Source organism: Chroicocephalus ridibundus, chromosome 1 (assembly GCF_963924245.1).
Source record: "Chroicocephalus ridibundus chromosome 1, bChrRid1.1, whole genome shotgun sequence".
Lineage (NCBI taxonomy): Eukaryota > Metazoa > Chordata > Aves > Charadriiformes > Laridae > Chroicocephalus > Chroicocephalus ridibundus.
The window spans coordinates 161,897,741-161,921,045 of record NC_086284.1 but is presented as its reverse complement, the minus strand read 5'-3'; the positions used below and the strand labels follow the sequence as shown (position 1 = coordinate 161,921,045).

At 42.5% G+C, this 23,305-nt stretch overlaps 1 protein-coding gene across 4 annotated transcripts in view; it reads left to right on the top strand.

Annotated features, from left to right (window-relative positions):
- Window positions 1-22,958, top strand: part of LARGE1 (LARGE xylosyl- and glucuronyltransferase 1) — a 291,365-nt gene extending 268,407 nt beyond the window's left edge. For 2 of the 4 annotated variants that reach the window (XM_063321581.1, XM_063321568.1), the window contains 4 exons: window positions 2,580-2,726; window positions 7,866-8,061; window positions 12,292-13,060; window positions 18,641-22,402. In XM_063321581.1, the coding sequence (XP_063177651.1) occupies window positions 2,580-2,726; window positions 7,866-8,061; window positions 12,292-12,489 (541 nt within the window). In that variant the 3' untranslated portion in view covers window positions 12,490-13,060; window positions 18,641-22,402. Of the gene's footprint in view, window positions 1-2,579; window positions 2,727-7,865; window positions 8,062-12,291; window positions 13,061-18,640; window positions 22,403-22,679 lie in introns of those variants that run through there. The other 2 variants (XM_063321577.1, XM_063321576.1) reach the window with 2 other exon arrangements.
- The last annotated feature ends 347 nt before the right edge of the window (window positions 22,959-23,305 follow it).

Sequence of the window (23,305 nt, the reverse complement as noted above, 5' to 3'; positions counted from 1 at the left end):
GTCAGTGCTGTTGGACTTACTGACTGAGCATGTCTCAACTCCCAGCTCAGTTTTGGTGAACCCCTCCAGTTTGACCTTATCAACATGCACCTCAGATGCTCCCATATATCTTGAAAATATTTCTGCAGAGATTATCCCACCATTCTATTTCACTTTTGAAGTACCTCCACCAGTTCTCTGTGTTTGACTGTATCCACTACAAGCATCTCGTTTTCAGACCTCAACTTCTCTCGACTTACCTAACTTTTCATGTTGACCTTTGACAGTGCAAGTGATTTCAGCCTCTTGTATCAGTTTGTTCTCTCTGCCTTTTGGTTTTCCTCACGAAGGTTCTGCCATCTATTCTTTCCAACAGCTCTGCCATTGACACCTATACTAAATTTGCAGATGACAAGAGTAGGGAGTGTGCAGAAAGGCTTATTGATATCCACATCATTTTTGTGCTTGTACCCTGTACCTTACAAAATGAATCACGTTCAAAATTAGTTTCAACCCACCTTGCTCTGTCTGAGAGTCTCTGCTGTTACCTTTGCTTGATACATATACCTACTTCAGCTTTGTTCAGCTTCAGACCGTGAACTTTGGTGGGCAGGATTGTCTCCTGCTCTTGACAGTGTCAAGCACAGCAAGGCCTTGATTTTTGCCTGGGACTTTTGATCTCTCAAAAGAGATAGCAATAGCCGTAAACAGAAGCTGCTGTTTCCGTGCAGAGCCCAAAGGGTAAGCATCACTGCAAACGTGACCTGCTCCTTCCTAGAACTGAATCCCCAAAGCTGTACCACTCAAGGCTGATAGATTGCACAGAGCCCAGAAAGCCTGAGATGTTGGAAGAGAAACTATTGTTAGTGTCCCCTGCTCTCAGAGAAGGTGTGAAGGGGAAGAAACATTAAAAGCTTCAAAAAGACTGGATGCCGGCACTGCTCAATGATTCTGGAAGGTCATGGAGGCTGACTGTGAAGGAGTCATCTATTTACATGCAGAAATCTTGGCCATTAGTGATGGTGAGGGAGAAGCCAGGGAAGAAAGTACAAAAAAGTTATAATAAGATGCCGTTAAAATCCTTCAGTTGTGAAAAGTTCACTGGAATGTGGCAGGCATTCTTTAAACAATGCAAACTTTGCACTAAGGTGCTGAGAATAGATTTCTCTCTATAGAACAGGCCTATAGGGTGGTGTGAATTCACTAAAATTCAGATTTTATTGAATAGCCCTGCTCCTCTTCTTTTTCTCTGATGGCAATATAAATGAATTCTAGGTATTCTGGGCCTAGAAAAGTGTTTTGTTTGGTCCTTCTGTTATTATGACAGTCATCCCAATTCCTTCATCTTATAAGGCTGTAGAAAGTTTGCTGCTTGTCAACATTGTCTCTGATTGCTTGTTGCAGTAACATAAAAGTCAGGACAGTGAATCCTGTTAAGGGGAACTGACTTTGACAGGGAGAGAGGCGTATTTCTCATATAAAATATGAAGATAATGAAAGGAAAATCGAGACTGAGTTATTTCTAATGACAAGCATAGTGAGATTCAGTTTGGGGATGGAAAAGTAACTTTTTTTTCTTTTTGTTTGGGTTTTAGTTTGTTAGGAAAGAATAGACTGAATACCTCTGGCAGGCAGTGTGTAAGGTTGCTAAGCTATTGCTCTCCTGCGGCAGTTGTCCTAAGGCCCCTCTCTGGAGAAGGGCCGTACTGAGCAAAATGTAGTATGTGCATATACACACACACACACTCGCTCACCAGAAGAGTCCCTGCACTGAAAAACTTGCAGCAAAAGAAGGGAAAAAGTGAGGTACCTCAGTGCATCCAGTGCACAGCCCTTCTCTGCCAGAAACAGCCTCTTTGCCCTACGTATACAGCCAAGCACAAATGAGCTTTGATCTCTGGGCACTACCATACACGTGATTAACAGTAGTCAAAGAAATACTGCTCGTTTACAGTTTTGCCAATTTGCAGCACGTCCTGTTGCAGTAGATCTGTGCCTTGCCTTGAACAAAGACCAACCATCATGGCAACAGTGTTCTTGAGGGCAAATATCTGGTCCATAGTGGTGTTAAGGTAATGGTCATCTTGCAGGACACACAGAGCTCTAAAGCAGAGGTAGAAAGCAAATATGATGGCACAGCGTAGCACAGAGAATAGCGAGAATGAAAGGCAACCAAACTTTCCAACTCCTCACCTTATAAAGTCCCATTGAGTCCTGGATAAATCCTATTTTTTTTAGAACTTCCATTGCCTAGGTGGCTCTTTACCATGTATGTAGTAACATTCAACTATGTTTCTCTTACAGAGGTGGTCACTTGGCCATCCTCAGACTGCTAGTTCAGCTCTGTTCACCCCTGGACATGCAGGGCAGCATTGATCGGTCAAACGTGCAAGATCTTTTTGAACTGCGATTGTTCTCCCTGCTCTTGGAGCAGCAGATTCAAAAGGAGAGGAAAAAATGAAACACCCTTGGGAAAAAATCTGGGCCATAGCTATATTTACAGTATCAAACTGCCCATTCTCCGTTCTTTACTTAGAAAAGCAAAGTGATTTGCTCAGTTTAAAATTTTCCTGCTTTTATTTGTGGTTTCTCTTTGCCAGGAAGTCCGTCATCCAGCTAGACCTGGCTAACACCAAGAAAGCTCTGATTGTACCTGCTTTTGAGACCCTACGCTACCGCCTCTCCTTCCCCAAGTCAAAAGCAGAGCTGCTATCTATGTTGGACATGGGAACCCTCTTCACATTCAGGTAATGGAAAGTACTTTTGTTGAACCTGTGGTCATTATCTCTAAAGACTTTTTTGATGTTGTGCGAATATTTGATTTTTCTCTCACACTGTCGGCTAGCTAGCTCCATTAAGAAACCTATTGGAATTTTTTTTACCTTTTAATAGAGAGGCAGTGAACAGAATCATATATGGATATATTCCATCTGTGAGCTCAGCATTTTATCTAGTATTATAGTCCTCTACTGAAGGACTTCAGTTGTTAAATTGAATTTGTTTTATTTTCATCATTTTTTATTGCGCTACAAAATCAAGCGCGACCATTACACTCATGTGCGTGTAATTTGCTTTTCGGCTGCCAAATACTATCCGCATAGCTGTGTCCCTCACGTGACCAAAGATAATTTCTCTCTGCTCGTTGGTTCGCTTCCTTACTGACTTACTGGAAAAACAAATGCAGCCTTGTCATGTGCTCTTGTAAAGTGTGAAACAGCTTCTTAAATAGCTAGAGTTTCTCAATGCAGAGGTAAAAGTGTACTCTGACTAGAAGTTGAGAAGCGAAGAACACCTAAATTTGGAACTCCTCTCTGAAGCAGACTCCTTTTGTGGCTGTGAACAAGTCACTTCTATTATCTGCCAGACTTTTAAAGTGCAACCAGGGGTTAACTGTCTCTTGGGTGTGTGGGGTAAGGTCTGATTAGCAGACATTTGTAAAGCATCACAGTGTTGGGAAGAGCACAATATGGCCTTATGATATTGCACAGAGAGAGGGCACAGGAGGCCTGCGTTCTCTTCTGAGCTCCACCACTGCCCTGCTGGGAGGTGGTACGTGAATCAGTTTGCTTTCTTACATCTCCGTTCTCCATCTCTGAAATGCAGGTAACAATGTTCACCTCTCCTTTTTATGGTATTTTGAGATCTGGAGATAAAAACTATAAAAAAACCTAGGTATTATCCATGGCCGGTGGATCCTCTGTATCACCTCTCCCATCCTACCCTTGTATTAGGGCTTTTCTCACCCTTCTCCCGTTACCTGTATTACACACCTCTCTCGTTGCAGCAGCCACCCTTCCCTCATGTGGCATCATGCACGTGTCATAGCAGACAGCCTGTGTGAGCCTGGAAAACGTAATTCCGATACTACCTCTACCAGTGACTGCCTTGAAATAGAAACTTGAGGCAACTGTGAAAGGCATGCCTCTCTCTGGAAAATTACTTAAGGATACTGATAGAGAAATGCCTTTCGCTCCCCCATCATTCTTTAACAGTCAAAGACATACAAATTAACAAGAGATTTGTTGATAGAAAAGAATTGTTTCTCCCTTAGTTGAAAGAAAAGAACCTTCCAGTGGAAAATAGCACCCTCAGAATTTTCAGATGTTACATTCCACCAACAATCAGATTTTCAGCTTGCACAGCAGTGGCCTTCCGCTACAGATTTCATCTTCAAGTTATACAGCATGTTGGCGTGTTACATACACAGCCGGATTTGCAGATCCTTTCTCAAGTCTCACTCAGGCAGAAATCTCTTTAACATCAGTGGGAGGTTTGCCAGAGCAAGGTTAAATAAGAATTGAAGGACATGCAGTCTGTCGCTGGTGTACATATTAATATAGGGCACATTTTACAAGTGCTTTCCTGGTTTGCTTTGGCTCATTTCGTTGCTGAAATCTATCAACAGCCACAAATCAGCTGTGATCTCGGCTGAGAATTTCCACCTCCACCTTCAAGGTGCTTTAATAACGCTGCAATTCGAGGCTGAGCGGGTGGGAGTGAGCTGGGGAGGACTGCTGTGACAGTGATTGCTGAGAGTGCCTCCAGCATCCCAGTCCCTCACACCACATGGTAGATTACAATCTTTCCCTCACCGAAATTGCTTTTGTCACCTCTTTTCCAAATGGTGACCTTTTCTACCTCTGGGCAGCTAAGAAGTACAAAACGGCTTTCAATTACATCCCCCAGTCGCCACTAGAAGAAAAGGGAAGACGTGTGAGCATCGACGGCTGGCAAGGTGTGCTGTGTGGAAACCCTCCGCGGCAGCGGGTTGCTCTGTGCCAGCTCGTTGGCTTTGTTTGCAGGTGCTGGCTGTGACTGTGCCTGACGGGAATGTGTCCCCTCAGTGCCTGGGTAATAGCTGATGAACCACAAATGTGCTGCCGACACAGCTTTCAGGCACGAGAAATACCACAGCTGGTAGAAGACGCATCATATTGAGAAAACATAACCAGCAACAACTGATTAACTAATTAACTGATTGCATCCACAATCCAGCAAAATGTTTAAGCATCTGAGAACAGAACTGGGAAAGTTTTTCTTTCACCAAATCATCTTTCTCACTGAAACTGGAAGCTTTTTGAGGGACAAGGCAGGGAGGAAGAACACTCTAAGAGGAATATTGATTTCATTTTGCTAACTTCAGCAAAGTACTACAGTTTTGAAATTTTATTTTAAATAAAAGAAATCCATAACACAAGTAAGATTAAACATTCGATGCAAAGCAGAAGCGGGGGGAGTTTCCCATTGTTTTCCATGAACTGTGGGAAAGAAACTCATCATTATTTTATGGAGATTGAATGGGTTGGTTTGGATTTGTCAAAATTGGCAGCGTAGTGAAAAAATACGTTGTTCACAATTTTCGCGAAGTTCTCCTGGGAGTCAGTGAGATTGAGCATGGCCTTGAAATTCAACGTGTGTTAAAATCTTAAATGAGAAGGGCCTGAGCAGGAAAATTAGATTTATTCATTTGTCCTGTGAGATGCAAGACCGATACAGACTGAACCACTTCTCACAACTGGGTCACCAAGAGTAAAGCCCGTTGGAAATGACTCACTGTTTTATGATAGCTTCCTCTACATGGACATCCATGTAACGGTGTCTGCATATCTTACTTTGCAATGCATTTCATGCAATGATCAGCCATTGGCCAACACCTAGCTTTGGCAGATTGTGTGTGTGTGTGTGTGTGTGTACATATATATGTAGACCCGTATATATTGTATGTACAGATATGTATGTAGTCCTGAACTCTTGCAATTCTTGTTTCCAGTCTAATTATTCCTTTATAATTAGTGTGTGCACACCTCATTTGAACATCCTGTACTCATTTTCCTCTTTGTCCCGACTTTAACCATCCTTTTGTCTTCCTCTTTCCCTCCACTCACATCAGTCACTCTGAAGAGGCAAGTAGATCATCTCTGGTATTATTTTGTTTGGTACAGTCAGGTCTATTCCTCCTCTCTGCTTTGTTTTGTCTCTCCAAATCTCACTTCCATATTTTCCCTTCGTTGTCCCTTCCCAATTATTATTTTTTCCTGCTGGCCAGCTCTCTCGACTCACAGAGGTTATACTTGAGCTGCTGTAACTGCTTACACTGATATCCCCAAAAAAGGTGGAAAGAAATTGATAGTTTTTATGGTCAGTGTCCTGTTCCCTCCCTGTTTAAATCAGTGGGAGGGTGTTACTAGAACAACATCATCGTTTGACTGCTTCTCTGCAGGAATCTCTCAATTAACCAAAGTTTGTATGGGGCTTTGAAGATACAAATCACTTCTTAAGTGTTTAGTAGTCATTATTATTATCATAATTAATTTCAAAATGCCGGAGGTAGGATTTTAGAAGATACAGCATCCTCCACAATCCCATATCATTTTAAACCCCACATTATGATTGTATTTTTTTCCAGCATAGATAGCTGCCCATTAGTGACTGGGTAGGTTACACACTCATTTCCAAGAGAGACCAAGAAAAGGGATAGGCTTTTTGGAGACGATTACAAAGGGCACTGAGGACTGTAAGCATCTTTGTGAATCTGGCACTGATTTCTTATAATCTCTGGAGAAATAATTCACTGACAGTTTTTTTTTAATACTGAAGGGCTGTGTTTTTGCAGGTCTCCAAGCCAGATATCTGAAAGCAATGCAACATGTCTGCAGTTTAGAAATGCAGCCTTCAAAGGACCATGCGTTACTGGGTCCTTCAAAGGACCCGGTGTTATCCTAATACTTCTATCCTCCTGCACTGCCCCTGAACAAGAACACCTCTCTGTTCTTCCTATTACAAGCCATTCAAATATACAGTCTAGGTGAAAACTCCGAGGGTGTGATTTTACATCCCTGTTTTTAGCAATGGCTCGCAATGTTATGAGAATTTCTAGGTTTGAAGCATTACCTCAGGTCCTAATTCTGCAAATATTTAATGCTCAAATCCCTTCGCTTTCAGCACATGAGTCATCCCTGTGAATTCAATGCACCTTATGTTACAGACTGGCAGGATGTTTGTTTTGTCCCTTCTGTTACACATCTCAGAGCATTGTAATACAGATGGCCTGCTATGCCTTTGTTTCGTTATTTAATCTATGAATCTGCAGAAAGAGCCTGTCTCATTGATTTTCGGAAGGGTGTAAGAAGAATAAGTGGGCGAGAGAGTCATTGACCCTGGCACTAATGGGGTAGATTCAAGCTGTGCTTGGAAAAGACCTGCTGTGACCTAAACAAGATTAACGAAGTATAAAAGGATCTTTTTCTGTAAATCAGATTGATTACCTTACTGAGGATCACATGGGTACTCCCCACAATGTAGAAAGTACAGCAGAAAGCCTTTATGTAATATTTTACTTATTAATTTAATTATGCACTTTGGCTCCTGCCATAATAATAACAGTAATTAATAAAACGGAACATCTATCCAGAGCTGCAGGTGTCTCTCATACAAATTATAAAATTGCATATAAAACAGATCGTGAATGTCACTGTGATGAAGAAATAGCTAATTTTAGGGACCTTATTTGAGCTACGGAATTTCACACCGATTTTAGAGCACTGATACAGCCGCTTGGTTGCTAGGAACGAGTCACAGCACTTTGTAGTGCAGATGAACTGTCTGGGTACCTTGTAATTGTTTCTCACATTACCGTTAGGTAGTGTTTTCACACTATCCTTCACCAGCTAGATGTGTTTAAGCATTGAGCACATAGAGGCTCTGGGAAGCGTGCTGGAAATAGTCCTAGAAATTGCGTCCGATATGTCCTGAAAATGATGATGTGAACTGTAAGCTAATGGCCTTATTTTTGAGCATTTCATCTAACAAGTAACATTTTGTTGCCTCGCCAAGGTGCATTCTATCTAATTGCCTCCCCACGTCCCTGCCATTTATTTCTGTTTAAGGTATCACGTCTGGACGAAAGGGCATGCGCCAACGAACTTTGCCAAGTGGCGAACAGCCACCACCCCTTACCGCGTTGAGTGGGAAGCAGACTTTGAGCCATACGTTGTTGTGAGGAAGGACTGCCCGGAGTACGACAGGCGGTTTGTTGGATTTGGCTGGAACAAAGTAGCTCACATCATGGAACTGGATGCGCAGGTGAGGAGACGGCGCCTGCATTTCTCACCCAGGGCTGGGCAGCAGGGTTGTTAAATGAAATCTGTGTTCTGTAGAAAGGCTTCAGGCTTTGCATCACCAAAGGGCTCATTTGGCCTTACTGAGCTCCTAAATGAGTGCCTCTTGAGCTGGGAACACTCAGTTTAGTCCTTGTCAAGCATTAAAAGGAGAACTGAGTCTGAGTTAGTTTATTTGTCAGTTGTTGTCTCGCAGTAGCACAATCCCAGCAGTGTGCCTGAGCATTGCAGCATTTGTTGCCAGTCTCATCACCTACTAGGGGTTCTATAGAGCTATCTGGAAGTTTTTCAGTTAAACAGAGGTTGAGGAGTCCCAAATGCTAATTTAGAATTCAAAAAGCAATCTTAATTTGAATCCAAGGCAAGCATCTTCAATTTCTGGCCTGGATTTACAGCGCATCTCTGCAAAGCCAAGGATTTTGCATTTCCAAAGTCTCTGGCTGTGGAGCAGACTCTAGAGGATCCAGGTACTTGATCCTTGGGCTACCTACTTCTTGGATATGTGACTTGGGGCGGTGCTTCTGGGCAGAATAAGTAAGGATAAGGGTGCAGAGAAAGCTCGAGAGTCCCAGACTGGCACAAGAGCTCTCAGAGCTGCCAAGATCCCTGCCACCAACCTAGATCTTAGAGGCTGGCAGTGGCTATGGCTCAGTGGGAGCCCAGCGCTGCTGCTCACTGAAATGGCAGCGTTTGCATCTCCCTGCTGTTCTTGGATGTCGAGCTAACCACTGTGCTAATCAGCAGGGTCTGGGTCATGGCATTTCTTTTTAGTTTGGGTTTGTTTGGTTTTTTTCAGTTTGGTTTCAGTCCCAGTTTTTGAACTAGCAGCGTTTCATGCTAACCAAAATGCATAGGGTTTGGCCATCTGTATCCTCCAATGCTAGTTTCTGCTATGGATCTGGACTATAGCTGATCTTTCTCTGCCCACCTCTTACCAGTTTATGTGAAGCAGAGTGGCACAGGGCATGCAGCAAGTTACTGGGAGATTGTGTCTCTGGGTTGTGGGCTATAGTGTGTTTGTGTGCAGGCACATATGTGGGAGGGATATTTTCTACTTCTGCCTACAAAACCACATGGTCACCTTGGGCTGGCAGCCACTTGCCCTCTGTTTGCAAAAGGGCATTCCCGACAAATTTGCACTTTCTTATGTTGAGAAAAAATTATTACAGACTAGAAAAAAAATTGTCCCTTATATTATCGTTAATAATAATACTTGGCTCTGCTATAGCACTTTAATTTTCCAGTGCACTTTCCAAACACTAATCAATTAACCATCAGTTGTGGAGAGTGCCAGTGTAATGATTTATTATTTGTTAATCTGGGTAACAAGGCTTATGTTCCCACTGGCAGCTCTCATCTAGCACTCACGGTTTAACTCTTCTGTGCAGAGACGTGCGCCCAGCATACAGATTCACACATAGGAAATGGGAACATTTTTCACTTGATCATAGCACAGGTACTTTAAATGGCCAGTGGGTTGGAACTAACTCTGGGGAATTGTTTTTCTCACTCTTCTAGCCTTAAAAAAAATCTCACGTTGAAAAGAAGTTTCATTTTCATCTGTAGCAACATGGGTATTGGCCTGTTCTCCCACAAAATCAGCCTGGAGGGAACATGGGATCACACAGCTACCTTCCCATATGACGTTCCTCTGCTTTGGGGTGTCCGCAGATGAGGTTGCGGCCAGCTGCTTCATTGGCTTCATTACCAGCAGGCAGAGCAGCTTCTCAACTGAATTATTTCACTGCTCCTCACAACTGCAGTGTCTGTCAAGAGAGCTGTTTGAGGCTCCTTACCATGGGCCTGTGCCACTACCGTCCTTCAGAGCAGCACACTGTGTGGGGATAATCATCATTATTATTCTGGGGGCATGCAGATGTCCACTGGGCTGGATGCTGTACAAATACGTAGATAATGACAGTCTCCGTCTAAAGAATTGATAACCTGTGAGGCAGGGACAGAGGTTCCTGCAAGTGCGTTGCTTTCTCAACAGACATTTCCTTATAGTAGAGATGGGCCATTAGGAAACCTTTCCCTGCCCTTCCAGTGACTGTTGAACCAGACTCTGAACAATCCTTTTTCCAGGACCCCAGCCCAGCATCTTTCAAAGGGACTTATTAGCAGCAGACTAGTAAGTTTTTGGAGGACTTTATGTGCCTGAAGGCCTTTCAGAGGGATGGGAGCACCACTGTGCTGAACAGTTTACACTGCGGAGCATAGACGGTCCCTGACCTGCAGGATTACAGACTTGAGATGCAAACAGAGAACAAAGAAAAGATTGTACGAGGGGAAGGTATCTTCTTCTGCAGCTTCCGCCTTTAGTTTTAGGGTCCCACAGAGACGTAGTTTGAAGTTTATCGGCTTTTCTCGCTCCATCATGCCAGCCTTTGTTTTTGCATTTGGTTCCCCTTTAGTTCTAAGTCTCTTCCAGCTAAATGAGTTCTGCCTGTAAGCATCAGATTATTTCGCTCTGGTTGTACATTTGTCACCCCAAACAGAAGCTCAGAGGGGCCCGTTCCCATGTATGACAGCATTGTGATTTGGCACAAAGATTTACCACTTTAACAGTGCTTGGCAGGGAGCAGGCATTCCCATGAGGAAGGAGCAGCCATACAGCTGCATCTGCACCTAGCTGTCCAACACATCCTACTGTTCCGCAGGAGTCTCCGGGACAGCACTGCAGCCTCAGCTACACTTTGGGCTGACCAATACCACTGCCTGAGTTGGGAAATCGATCCACATAGCGTTCTGATCACTTCTTTCCATTTTATTTGGGCTTCACTTTGGACTGTGTTGCGCAAACACTTGGTTTCTGGTAGCATTGTAACCCAGCAGTTTTCAGTCTTTTCCAGGCTGATGATATTTTGTTAGGTGAGGAAAGATTTATAGGTGAAGCACTCATGTTTTTTAGCACTAGTGCATTCTCTCCCATAAATCTCTTTCCTGAAGAAAATGTTTTTGGAATACTCTGCCCCTGTGCTGCAGATACTCTGTGTCTCCGCACAAACTACTAAATCTAGAACTGATGGGACTTTGCAAACCATTTGTGTACCATTTCTTTGAAAGCCAGCATGCTCTGTGGCTATTCCTTCCTTGCCCACCGTCTTCTGCGGATATGGTCAATGAGTCAATACGGCAACAGTCGTAAACAGAAACTGTGTGAGGAAATTTGCCTGTGGAGTCTTTGAAGTTTCTTTGTCATTTGCATCCTACACAAGTCATATTTTTTGAAATTTCATATGAAAAAAGAGGTAGCGTCCTAGTAGGTAGGGTACTTCACTTGGCTACAGAATACTGAGGTTCACGTCCCTTTTCTGCCCATCTCCTTCTGGTTCTTGCCGTTACCTGCTTCTTGCTCATCCTGCAGTAGACCTTCTAGCTTGTCTAAGAATCAGTCTTTGTCTAGCTTTGCTCTAATGATCATATATTTAATTATAAAAATGGAACAAATCTAACAGGAATAATTGAGACTTAAATGAACCATCATTTTTTAACAACAAAAGTTGTCGGAGAACTTGGTCAGATATAAATAAAGGGAGTTAGTGAAGTAGTTTTAGAGGAGAGGGGGAATTAGCACAGTATCTCATACTTTGTGAAGGAGAACTTAATTTGCATAAAACCTTCTCAAAGCATATGGAACCAGCAGGTCCATTTTCACACGTCGCCTATAAAAGATCTCATATTCTCACCTCATTTCAGGTTTATAAATAGTTCGGGACAGTTTTGTCGCTGTAAGTATCTTAGTACACAGGCAAAGCAGCATTATGTAGCGCAATGGATACCTCTGTAAATATAGCTTATTCCAGCATCCCAAGCGAGATAAATTGTAGGGGCAAAAGCATGCTTTTGCAGGGACACTTGAGATTCATGCTGTGTGCATGAGTTGGTTGCAAGCACACTACTGCCAAATCTGTGCTGCAGACATGGCTTCAGGCATGCCTTTTGTACTGTTGCCCCATCATTTGGCTTATATGGAGTAAAACATTTTAAAAGGGAAAGTCGATCTTGCATAAAAGCAAGAAAAAGCAACTTTAAAGATAAGAAGGCTCATTTGGCATATCTGTATGGGTTTGTTGTTTTTGAGACCCACACTGCCCTGTCACATGATGGACCATGTTTGGCGGTGGAGGTGCGGGAGAGATGCATTGCAAGAGGGCTCAGGAACACCCTCACAGCCGGTGTCTTTCTCCCCCAGGAGTACGAGTTCACGGTGCTGCCCAACGCCTACATGATCCACATGCCGCACGCCCCCAGCTTCGACATCACCAAGTTTCGCTCCAACAAGCAATACCGCATCTGTCTCAAGACCCTGAAGGAGGAATTCCAGCAGGATATGTCGCGCCACTACGGCTTTGCAGCCCTCAAGTATCTCACGGCAGAGAACAACAGCTAGCACAACGGAGCCCGTGTGCGGGGAACAGGGACACCGGAGGGAGGAGCCACTCAACGTTTGGGGCCCGGTCTTCAAACTTCAGACTGAGAAACACTTTCTGTTTTTATATCATACCCGGCAGTTCTAACAGTAGAAATTTGAAGTGACATGTCTTCGGACTATGCTCATCCGCCCCTTCCCTGACTACCCCCGGCCTTTCAGCTTTAGCATTCGTGAGGTGTCAGCGAGATCGGCCGGCCACGCGCCCGCCGAGCCGCCGGAGGTGGGGCCTGGGCAGGGGCTGGGAATGCACTCTGCTCTCCTACCTGCAGAGCAAAGACAGACCTTCAGAATATAGGATTTCATGTTGCTATTTAATAATTTGACATGCTTTTTATCTGTAAAGGAAGATCTTCGGGTCGCTGTCCTGTGAATTTCAAATCTGCACTACTCTAAAAGGGAACTTTTCGCCTGTGAACTTTCACAGGGGCCCTGTTAACATGGATGACCTTGTTAATGCAGGATGAGCCAAAGGTCTGAATTAGCCTTGAAAATGAAGGGGACGCTTATACAATACTGCACTCCAGAGAAGGTGTGTTACTGGTTTAGGTGTATACATGATATTGGTTGGTCTTTTATTCTCAAAATAGTTGTTTTATCAGGAAAACCCCCTATATCCCACCCTGCCTTTTCCCAAGTCCTAAATGCTGCTCCTTTCCTTGCCAAGGAAATGTCTCCCTTGTGTTTCTTTCCCATCTTCAGTTCTGGTGGTCCAGTAAAGAAGATCAGTAGTTCTGCCAGAAAGTGAACAAAACGTGTCAGTGTAAGGTCTGTTTTCACCAGAGCAACTTGTTCTTGTGTGTCTTGTCAAATAAAGGGCCTGGCTGTAACTCTTTATCTTTTTTAGGCAAGAATTGGATTTTGCCTATAAGGCACGTTGTGGGGGGGGATATTGATTTGTAGGCTCATTTCAGTACATGCCCGTCCGTGAAGGTATTGGGCCTTGGGCTTTAAGTGGACTTCTTTGCTGAACAGGGAATATAAACGTGACAACTAGTAGCCTTGGTGCTCTCCTGCTGCCTGCTGCAAGGTCTCAGAACTACTTCGTTAAAGGAGTTTATACTTAAAAGGAGCAGAACTGTTAGGAATAAACTCCTCATTCGAGGGGGAGAAAAGAATGTGTTGGGAATCTGAGTGTGAGTGTTTGCTTGAACGTGGGCTGGTCAAGTTCACAACTTCGGTACACACAGGAGTATGCTGGAGGGTGGACAGGAAACCTAACAAGCAAAATGCAGAAAACAAGACACTGGACTTTTTACCATTTTCTTTATTCTTCAGTATTAATGTTGTGTTTACATGGGATGAAAAGATGAGATTTAATGCACTACCCCTTGCAGGGCTATTTGTAATTTCTGTTGCAATGTTAATAGAGAAAGCAGAAACAACTCCGTGAGAAATGCATCTGTCTCCCTACCCCAGATCCCCATATAACCACGCGTACCAATACCACTGCCTGAGTTGGGAAATGGATCCACATTGCGTTCTCCTCACTTTTTCCCCATCTTGTTTTTCAGCCACTGGACCTTCTACTTTTCTCCCCACCCCGTCCCTCTAGAGCTTGATTTTATTTCTAACTTGACATTTCGTGAGAGCTTTCTGTTACGGTGGAAACCACGCGGTTAAACCAGACATTTAAACTACAAATATCAGTTCATCATGCTGTGTATATATAAGAAAAGCCAAAAAAGGCAACATCTTTGACAAGAAATAAAAAGGGGTGGGAGGCTATGTGTAATTTTTACTTTTTCCCCTGGGAGTGTTGGCTGCATAAGAATACATCACTGCATAATTTTCCAGAGTGCTTTTCTTCTGTGCTTAATGGGTTTATGTAAAGATTTACATAAAAAGCTGGGAAGAGATGGGAAGAAGTGAAATGAGTGCTCAGTCCTAGCTGAGATATAATTTTTTTAAAAAAACCCAAAATCTTAACTCCCTGAGTCCCGTATTACTCACCATTAAGGGCCCAGGTCCCATTGAGGCGGAGAACCCTGCAGCACAGAGTGCTGTTGATTAGCTGATGTGCAGACAGATATCAAAAGCTGATCCTAAGAGAGGCTAACACTGGTTGTACGTACCTAAAATCTCCAGTCAGATCTTCACTGTGGCCACCATTATGTTTCATCTATATTAAAAACTTTCATTTCCAGATGTACATTTCTCCTTGGCTTAACAATGTTGCCCAAGGATGGACTGGATTGTCCCGCAGCAACATAACCTGTATCACGGATCTGTACGTTGTTTGGTTGTGCCATTGTCAACATGAACATTATTCCCTCCTTGGTGGTCGTGAGATGCGGATGGGGGAGCAGGGAGGTAATCATTTGCTACTTGCCTGTCTGCACAGCGAGTCATGGGACCTCCTGGGTAGCCTTAGGTGTGCTGGCTGGTGTCACCAGCTCAAAGATTGGTAGTAAGTTCAAAGAGCCCCCTTTTTTTTTCCCCTTGTAGACACTGTACTGACTTGTATCTGTCATGTCATGTTTGTCTTTGTGTTTCATAATTTGGGAGGTGTGGGGCTTGGGGTTTTTTAACACATTTCAGCCAATTTACATGATAGAAAATTAGGATTACATACCTGTCTGTAATTGCCAGGGCTCCTCCAACACCGTGAAAAAACCACCACCAACAACAGAAATCCCCAACTCAGCTATAACACTGTCTTCCAGTCCTCTGCTGTAGTAGGTATTTGCTAGCAACTTTGTTACTTAATTCTCAGTTTTCTCCTGAAGTCTTCAAGAAATATCAGATAAACCTGGTGACTTAATGCCTTTGATTTATTGATTTGTTCCACCAACTTCTCTCTTGAGTCTTCAGTCTATGACTTCTCCTTATCTTTGATATTTGGAAAGTGTGAGTCTCTCATTTAGATATCACTCCAGCACCCTCTCTGGTGAAGACTGATGCAAATAAATCATTTAGATTCTTGGCAATGTCCTTATTGTCTTTAATTGTTTCTTCTACTTACTGTTTGGGGTGGCCTACCAGTTATCTCCGGTTTTCTGGTTTTGATGTACTGAGCAAATGTGTATTTTCAGTTTTAACTTCCTTCTATTTGCTCTTCAAATTCGCTCTTAGCTTGCTCAAACTCCGTCTTAACTATTACATACCTTCCTTTCAGCTTTACAAAGTTTTGATTTCCATTCTTTGAAGGTTTCTTATTTGGCCTGAATAACTTCTACAATTTCCAATTTAGTCATACCAGCATTTCCTTGTCCTTGTCTTCCATTTATCTAAGGGAATACCATACTCCATGGCTATTTATAAGCCCTTTCTGGTTTTAATCTGAGGATTTCATTTTTTCTTTTTATTTGGGGCCACTGATTCTTTATTTAAAAGGAAAAAGTGTTTTTTGTTTTAAAATTTTTATATCAAATATCACCCCAGTAGATTTCAGGAGTTTGTATTTTCCTCTTTAGCATTCCTAATGATAACCTTATGCTAGTCAAGGGATCAGAAATAAAATCCTACAAAGTTCTTTTGTTCTTCTAATTTGGGCTCTTATCTTGACACATTTTGTTCTGTGTCTCCATTTTCCCCCTCCACTCCAAGACATTGATGCACGTGAGTCACTGCAAACTTTTCAGCCCCGTAAGCCCTTTCCACCACCAGAGCCAGAACTGTGTATTTCCCAGCACCTTCTGACATCCCACCACATTTCAGACATCATTATTATTCCAAATAATAATCTGCTGGCTGGCACCCAATCCTCCTATTTTTGTTTTCATGCTTCTCCCTTTGATATAACAGGCTTTGCAAGTTTAAGTTTTGGGCAAAGCACTTCTCTTTATTTAATGCCTTATTGCAACTCTCTAAGATGTTGCCATGATTTCTCCCTGTTGTCACAGTGTATACCTTCAAATATTTGGCTGTCAGTTTCTGGCTAAGAGTCATCTACTGTTTGCCTACCTGGCAGACCTAGAAAATGTCTTTGTTTATCCGAATAGTCCTTAATATCTATCAGATTTTTTTTCCAAGTCCTACTTTCAGTAATTCCTTCCAGCCTTGCCTATTTCCTGTTTGAGTCTCCTGTTTCCACTTCATAATTTTCAATTTTTATTTTTTTTGTAATCATCATCTTGGACTCAGTAATATAAAGGAATTAGCAGCTGTACCTGCAGTTCCGTCATTTTTGTTGGACTAACTATCAGATATGCTTGCATTATTCCTGAAGTACTCGTTTTTTACCTGGTAGGCTTCACATGGTTTGTATGTAAATTGTAAACTGCGTTTTCCTTTTACTGTGACAACTGGAGGTACTTTGTAGTGTTATTTGAGTAGCCGTTGCAGCAGAGTAAACCCTGTGTTAGAAGGAAAAGTGCAAAAAAAAACCTTGTCAGAATTGTAGCTACTGTTTCTCTCCACAGGGGAAAATAAGGCCCTAGCACAGCTGAACAGTTTCATAAATGCCCTGCACAAAACACATTGCACATTATTTTCTGGTAGGTATAATCGTACATCGTCCAATTAAATATGAAAAATACATTTTTAATGTTCTCATTTTTACATGCAATTCTATCCGGAAGATAATGCATTTCCTTCTGTGTCGTGCCAGTTTCCCCCATTACTCCAGCCTGCCTAATAGCCCCATCTGTTTTTGGCTGAGAAAGATTAATGACCAGCAGCACTGGGAGTCCTGGCAAATCAGCAGAGATATTACTCTTAGGCATTGCACAGGACATTCCTTCCTCCTCTGCCAGATCCTCTATGGGTGTTCCTCAGGTTTCAGGGCAGCAACAGCAAAAGCTTCCACAGCAAGCTCAGGAAGTGGGGTGAGCATCATTAGTTATGGACTTCAACGAGGTCTAATACATTAGGTGGTGGGGGTGCAAACAAAAGAACGTATCATTGTTAGCTCAAAAAATATTTCAGTTTTAGGAAAAGAAAGCAGCTAAGTTTCTGCAACTCCAGTAAGTGAGACTGGAAAAAAGAAGTCACTAGCAGACAATGGCAGCCAGTGACCTAGCATTTCCACTGTAGTATTGAAAATGCAGAGGCAGTGAGAGCTAAATGAAGTAATTTTTACAGTAGTAATTCATAATGTATATTTAGACGGTATGTTTATCTTCAAACACACAGGTGAATTGGGGATTGTTTGAGGATTGTTACTTTGGTTGACAATATAAAATCAAGTTTGGAAAAGCTTCTGGCTGCGCACAGCAAATTATGGCTCAGGAAATGCTTACAAACCACCTGGATTTAGAAATAGCTCGCTTTTATAGGAATTTGTTTTCATCAGTAGTTCTATATTCCTAAAACAAGACACAAAGTCCTTGAGAACTTCAAAAGGAGCTTTGTACGTGTCAGTTGGCTAGAACATTTTCCTCTCATGAGCACTTGGGATTTGGGGTTTGTTTGCTCTGCAGAGTAGAATTGTTATGATCAGTTGAAAAAATAATCTGGGAATTAGAAAGCCAGCCAAATATTTATTTCTGTGATGGGTCATATGAATGTATTTGTCCAGACGTGTTAATGGGTACTGCAACGGAAGTGTTGGCTCACTGAGGTTGTCAGGATGCAAAATATCTGAAACACAGGCTAAGAGCTTAGTATCTTTTCAGTCATTCTGTGCTATAGTTTCCCCTCAGAGGATGAGAACAGCTTCCTGTCTCCCAGATAATTACTGTTTCTGCAGGGTTAAAATGTCCTGAACCTCTGCCACATGGATTCATGGGAAGTCACTGTGCAGGTGACAAAGGCTGCATTAGAGCTCTATGGTCCATTGCCATGAGATACAAGATTTCAATCCAAAAGAAATAGTTCTGACCTGGGGGTAATTCTCTGATCAGGCGCCTAGACACCGCTCTCACCAAATATATTTGAGAAGAGGTCCCCAATCACGTGAGGCCAAGTAATTCAAGCCAAGCTAAGCCTATTCCTCAGTATTATGGCAACATAACTCTCAGACAATGGATGTGTGAATTTTCAACATTAACCATTATAACACAAGACTCCTGCTAAGGCTGTAAAATCAGTCATGTGAAAGTTAGACAGTCTGAAATTTCAAGTTGCTGGTGGAGCTGGTGATTTGCTCATACAACTTCTTTCTGTCCCCTGGCACATATGTAATAGCACGTAGTCTCTACACAATCATTTTCTGGGTTTTTTTTTTTAGAGAACTCCTCTTTCATTCTGTGCACAGAGTGGATGGTACTCAGGGAGTGAAGCAGGTGGGTGATGCTTCTTTTTACTTTTGCTCTTACTGAGCTTTGCATAATATGATAGCTGCCTTGATTCTGAGCAAAGCCAGATTTTTTTTTCTTTTTTTTTTTCCAAAGGATAGGTTTAAGCTGTGATTTAGGAAAATCAATTATCCCCCATGCTCTCGGGCTTTCTGAGCAGAACACCTGCCGTTCTGTTCTACAGGCTTTTCTTGTATGGAGGGATCCTATGGAGCTGATGGAAATTACACACTCGGAGGCCTTGTAGCACTCACCCCCCAACCTATGAATGCTAACAGCTGAACATGCAAGAGTGATGAATCCCAGCTCTGTCCAAGCATGTCTGCTGCCCCTTTGGGAGCACTCTAAAGGCTATCGGCACAGTCTGTCAGGTAAGCAGTGAAAAGATGGAGTAAATAATTGGGGCGGCATGAGGGGTTTGTTTTAAGTAGCCAAATTTCTAGAGGAATGAGGAAGGCAAAAGCATTCTGAGGTCCCTCAGAAGATCCGTTCGTAGGGTCTGTGGGTTCAACTAAGCTCATTCTTGGCATTTCTTATCCAGCACTGGCCAGTGTGGCCCACCTGTAGTAAATTCTGTGAGTTGTAAAATTCATGAAAGTCAGCACAGAGATTAAACCATTTTCAACTCAAAGATGTTTAATTTGTCTCAATTCTTTGGATTCCCACATTGCTCCTTTGGTTCTCATTAGAAAAAGAAAGAAAAAAAAAAAAAGGTATAGCCGCTTGATAACAGTAGGAGTCTGACTATCCACCCTTTTTAAATTGTCAGCACTGGGTCAATGGTTGGGGAAAGCTGGAGTTAGCGAGGCTCGCAGAATTTCTTCTTTTGATCTGCCTGTGGAGGTGTTGTTCCAGCGGTGCTCTCCAGCAACATTACAAGGAAAGGAAAACCTATCCAATGCTGATTGATCCATGAACTCTTCATCCAGTCAGAACTAACCAGCAGCAGCAGGAAGGAAGCTGCACCACTGTCTGCTTTGAGCTTTTTTAGATGGCAGTAGTGAGTTCTGTATGAAATCTATTATTTTGATGACAGACTTTGCTGAGCTTTTCTGCATTTTAGGTGTATACTCGCCGTGAGTGACAGAGGCCCCTTGGGGTCTGGAAGAGATGGGACTCAGCAGTTTGCTGGTTCAGAATGAGAGCAAGAGATGCGTGTATTTTCCCTCAACACCTTGCCCAGTGTTTAGTAATTATATTAGCACCAATTAATCCAGCTGGCTTGAGACTCAGTGTTCAGGCTGGGCAGTAAGTGTCTGCTGTCTGTGTTGATAAGAGAACAGACAGATGAACAAAATGATGCCTTCTGCCCATAACATCAGTGAATATTGCCATACCGGTTCAGATGGCTTATGGAGAGTTTACATCTTTTACTTTTCACTGTTAGGGTTTATTCAAAGAACAGCAAAGACAATCCAAAAAACGATGCGTTCTGTTAAGGACCCACAAGGATTAACATTGATGGAATTTTATCAATGCAGAATTAGGTTAACCTGCCAGCTTTTTTCATGAATGCAGAGAATACAGGCACTTTTTGTGATGACACTTCATACAGCAAAACAAGTGCATGGAATATAAGCAACTCTCTGACCCAAATATTTTATAATTTTTATTGCTTTCATTTCCATTTTCATATGTGAAACTAACAGTTTGCAAGACTTTTTGTTTTCTTAAGCTGATACAGCTTTCTTCTGCATCAGTCAGACTTGCAAACATTGCAGCGTTGTCTGGGGTGAAGAACAGAACCGAGAGGTTGTGGAGATGTCCTCAGCGCCACTTCAGTACAGAGCCCAGGGGGATATTCTTTGCTTTGTGCTATCACAGGTTTTATTTCTATCTTAGCAATGTCTCTTCCAGGAAGCACGAAAGACCACTGGCTTGTACTATACCACCGCATGAGTTCATTGCTAAAGCAATATCAACACACTATGTTTCTGGCATGGCACCTGGGGCTCCACACAAATTTCTTCTGCAAGGGTTTTTTCCAATTTTAATCTTCAAGCCTGAGAGAAAATTCAGTGATTTGAAGCTGTAAGAATGGGATTACTATGCTTTGTTTTATTTTTAACATATTCATATTATTCAAACTTTTCTGTCCACTACACCCATATATCTTCCAGAAAAAAAACCCAAACTGTTTTGAGACAAAGACAGTCATTGCAAGCAATCAACAACTGAAATCAACAGCATTTATGAAGATGAGTATCCTACTCAAGCCATAAGTTTTAGCACAAGTTTCTACAATTTACAAATTTGCTACTATTTCTGTAGGGCTCAATTTTAGGATCCTTCCTCAGCCAGCTCTTTTTTTTCCACTTTTTCCACTTTTTCTCCACATTCCCAACCCGCTGCACCCCTAAATCCATGTTTCTACCAGCCTTAGATAGGTGTTAGCAGATATTTTAAAGACAGTATAGCCATTATCTAGAGTGTTGAAGTGTGGTTATAACCGTTAGGTAGAAAAAGACATCTCTTCATTGCTGGCTCCCTTAAACCAGCAAGGACTCATTTAAAAAATAAGAGAAAAACAAATACTCGGGCTGCTGGGGGAGAGGAGAGCGAGAGACTTAGGCCTTTAATACTGTTAATGCCAAAACAAGATCAGGTTGCTTAGGACCTGACACATTACTGCAAGTTGTTAGCCATGTGTAAGGTGGTGATGGTGACTATGTGTGGCTCTGGAAGAAACAATTACTTTTGAAGACTCGACGTAGATCATTTGGTTTGAGGCCATAGGTTTTGCATTTCCTATGCATTTGAATTGCCTTTCACAAAGCTGTCTCCCAGTAGCATGGTTCCCAATGGACAAGCACTGACTAGTGTAACAAGTCTATAAACACTCCCTTTTCTTCTAAACTCACTGTAGGTCATCTTGGCATCACTTACTCTGTTTCTCCACCCTACAGCAGAGGGTCCAAAACTTGAAGAAAGATGGCACCAAAGTGATCTAAATACCAAATGTACATTGCAATGCCAGAATCCCTACGTTTTTAGGTGCCCAGCTGGAAGCATTCAGGCCCAGACTCATCCCATGAAACTTGGCAGCTGTCTGAGACCCATTACGGTAGAGTTAGTCCCTCTGGTTTCCTTTGATAATCAATGGAGTAAGCGGGACTTCTGCAGAGAGCATTTGTGTTCACCGGAGCCCCTACATCACCCTTTGCTCTCTGACTGGCAGAAAAGGTTACAGTGCTGATGGTCTCCCCTCGGGTGGCTCAGGTGTACACCTCCCCAAAGTAACATGGGACAAATCTGGGCCAGTGAGCATCACTTTTAGAGCTACCACCTACTCATTTAAGATTGCAGGTGTCAAAATCCCCTGGAAATTTAGCAGTAAGTGCTACAAGGCCATATACTCAATATTAGCTGACAAACTTGAAAACAACAATCTATATGATGGAAAACGTGTGGGCAGATCAGCCATGGGAGGGGGGTGATTTGTGTACTCCAGAGGCTGTGATACGCGTTGTGACAGACAGCGTGTGCTAACAGCCAGGAAAGCACTCCTTTTCAGCACAAAGCTGTGGGCTTCATAATGTAGGTTAAGATATTACCCCTGGCATTGCTGGTCAGGATGTGGAACGTTTGTTGTGCTGTATTATCACTGTGTAGCTCTGCCGAGAGCAGCGGCAGCATTTGCAGTGTGTCAGCCACCACTTTTCCAAAAATGCAGGTAAGAAATCCATGAGAAAGAAGGGGAAAAAAAAAAACAAAACCCAAACAACTGCAGCCTTTCACGTGTCTTTTTTCTTGTGAGTCAAACCTCATTCTTTTTCTGTCATGACCAAGGTGACTCTACATTCTCCAGGGGAAAATCGGGCTATGGCAACCTTTAGGGTGAACCACGCATGAAACAAGGCTTCTTGCAAGGCTTGTGGCACTGAAGGGTTTTGAATCTTCAACTCACCACCCTGTCAGTACATTACCTGACTGGCTGGAACTAACACTGAACTCTTTTGTTTCTCTCCCCAGGTTGGGGAAAGATCCTTAAGTAACATTTCAGGAAAGAAAAAAGAAAAATGTGTCTTCTTTCCTTCTGCTGCCCCATCGCCCAAACGCCTCCCCTCCAGAGCTAGACTGAGGCAACTTGCATTTAACACAAACCATTTAGTTTACGTGTGTGCTTCAGTCCGTGTGTAAGTTTTCTAGGTGACAATTTTATCGGGGAAAATGCTGTTTAGATTGTGTGTGCAAAATAAATGGCTTGTAAATATTTAAAAAAAAAAAAGGTTAATTTTCAGTTGTGCAATAAAATTGTGAAATAATCCTCTCAATTCCTTTCCAGTGTCTGACTTGACATGTGCTGGCTTTGGGAGCATACCGGCTGTTGTTGCTTCAGATGAAAACAAAAAAAGACAGGTCATGGACTGTTTTGTTTTCATCTTTAAGCTTTTTATTACTTTTTAATTTTGCATTGTCATCCCCTTTAATCTGGTGTATTCCCCCAACCCAAGTTCAATCAGGCACGTTAGAACAAGGATGTTCCCACTGAAGACAGGTGAGTCCTTATCTGCTCAGAGTTAATCATATGTTTATCTGCTTTACTTGACCTTGACCTTCTTCCTGCTGTTGTCTTTCTGTAATCAAAGACAAGACTT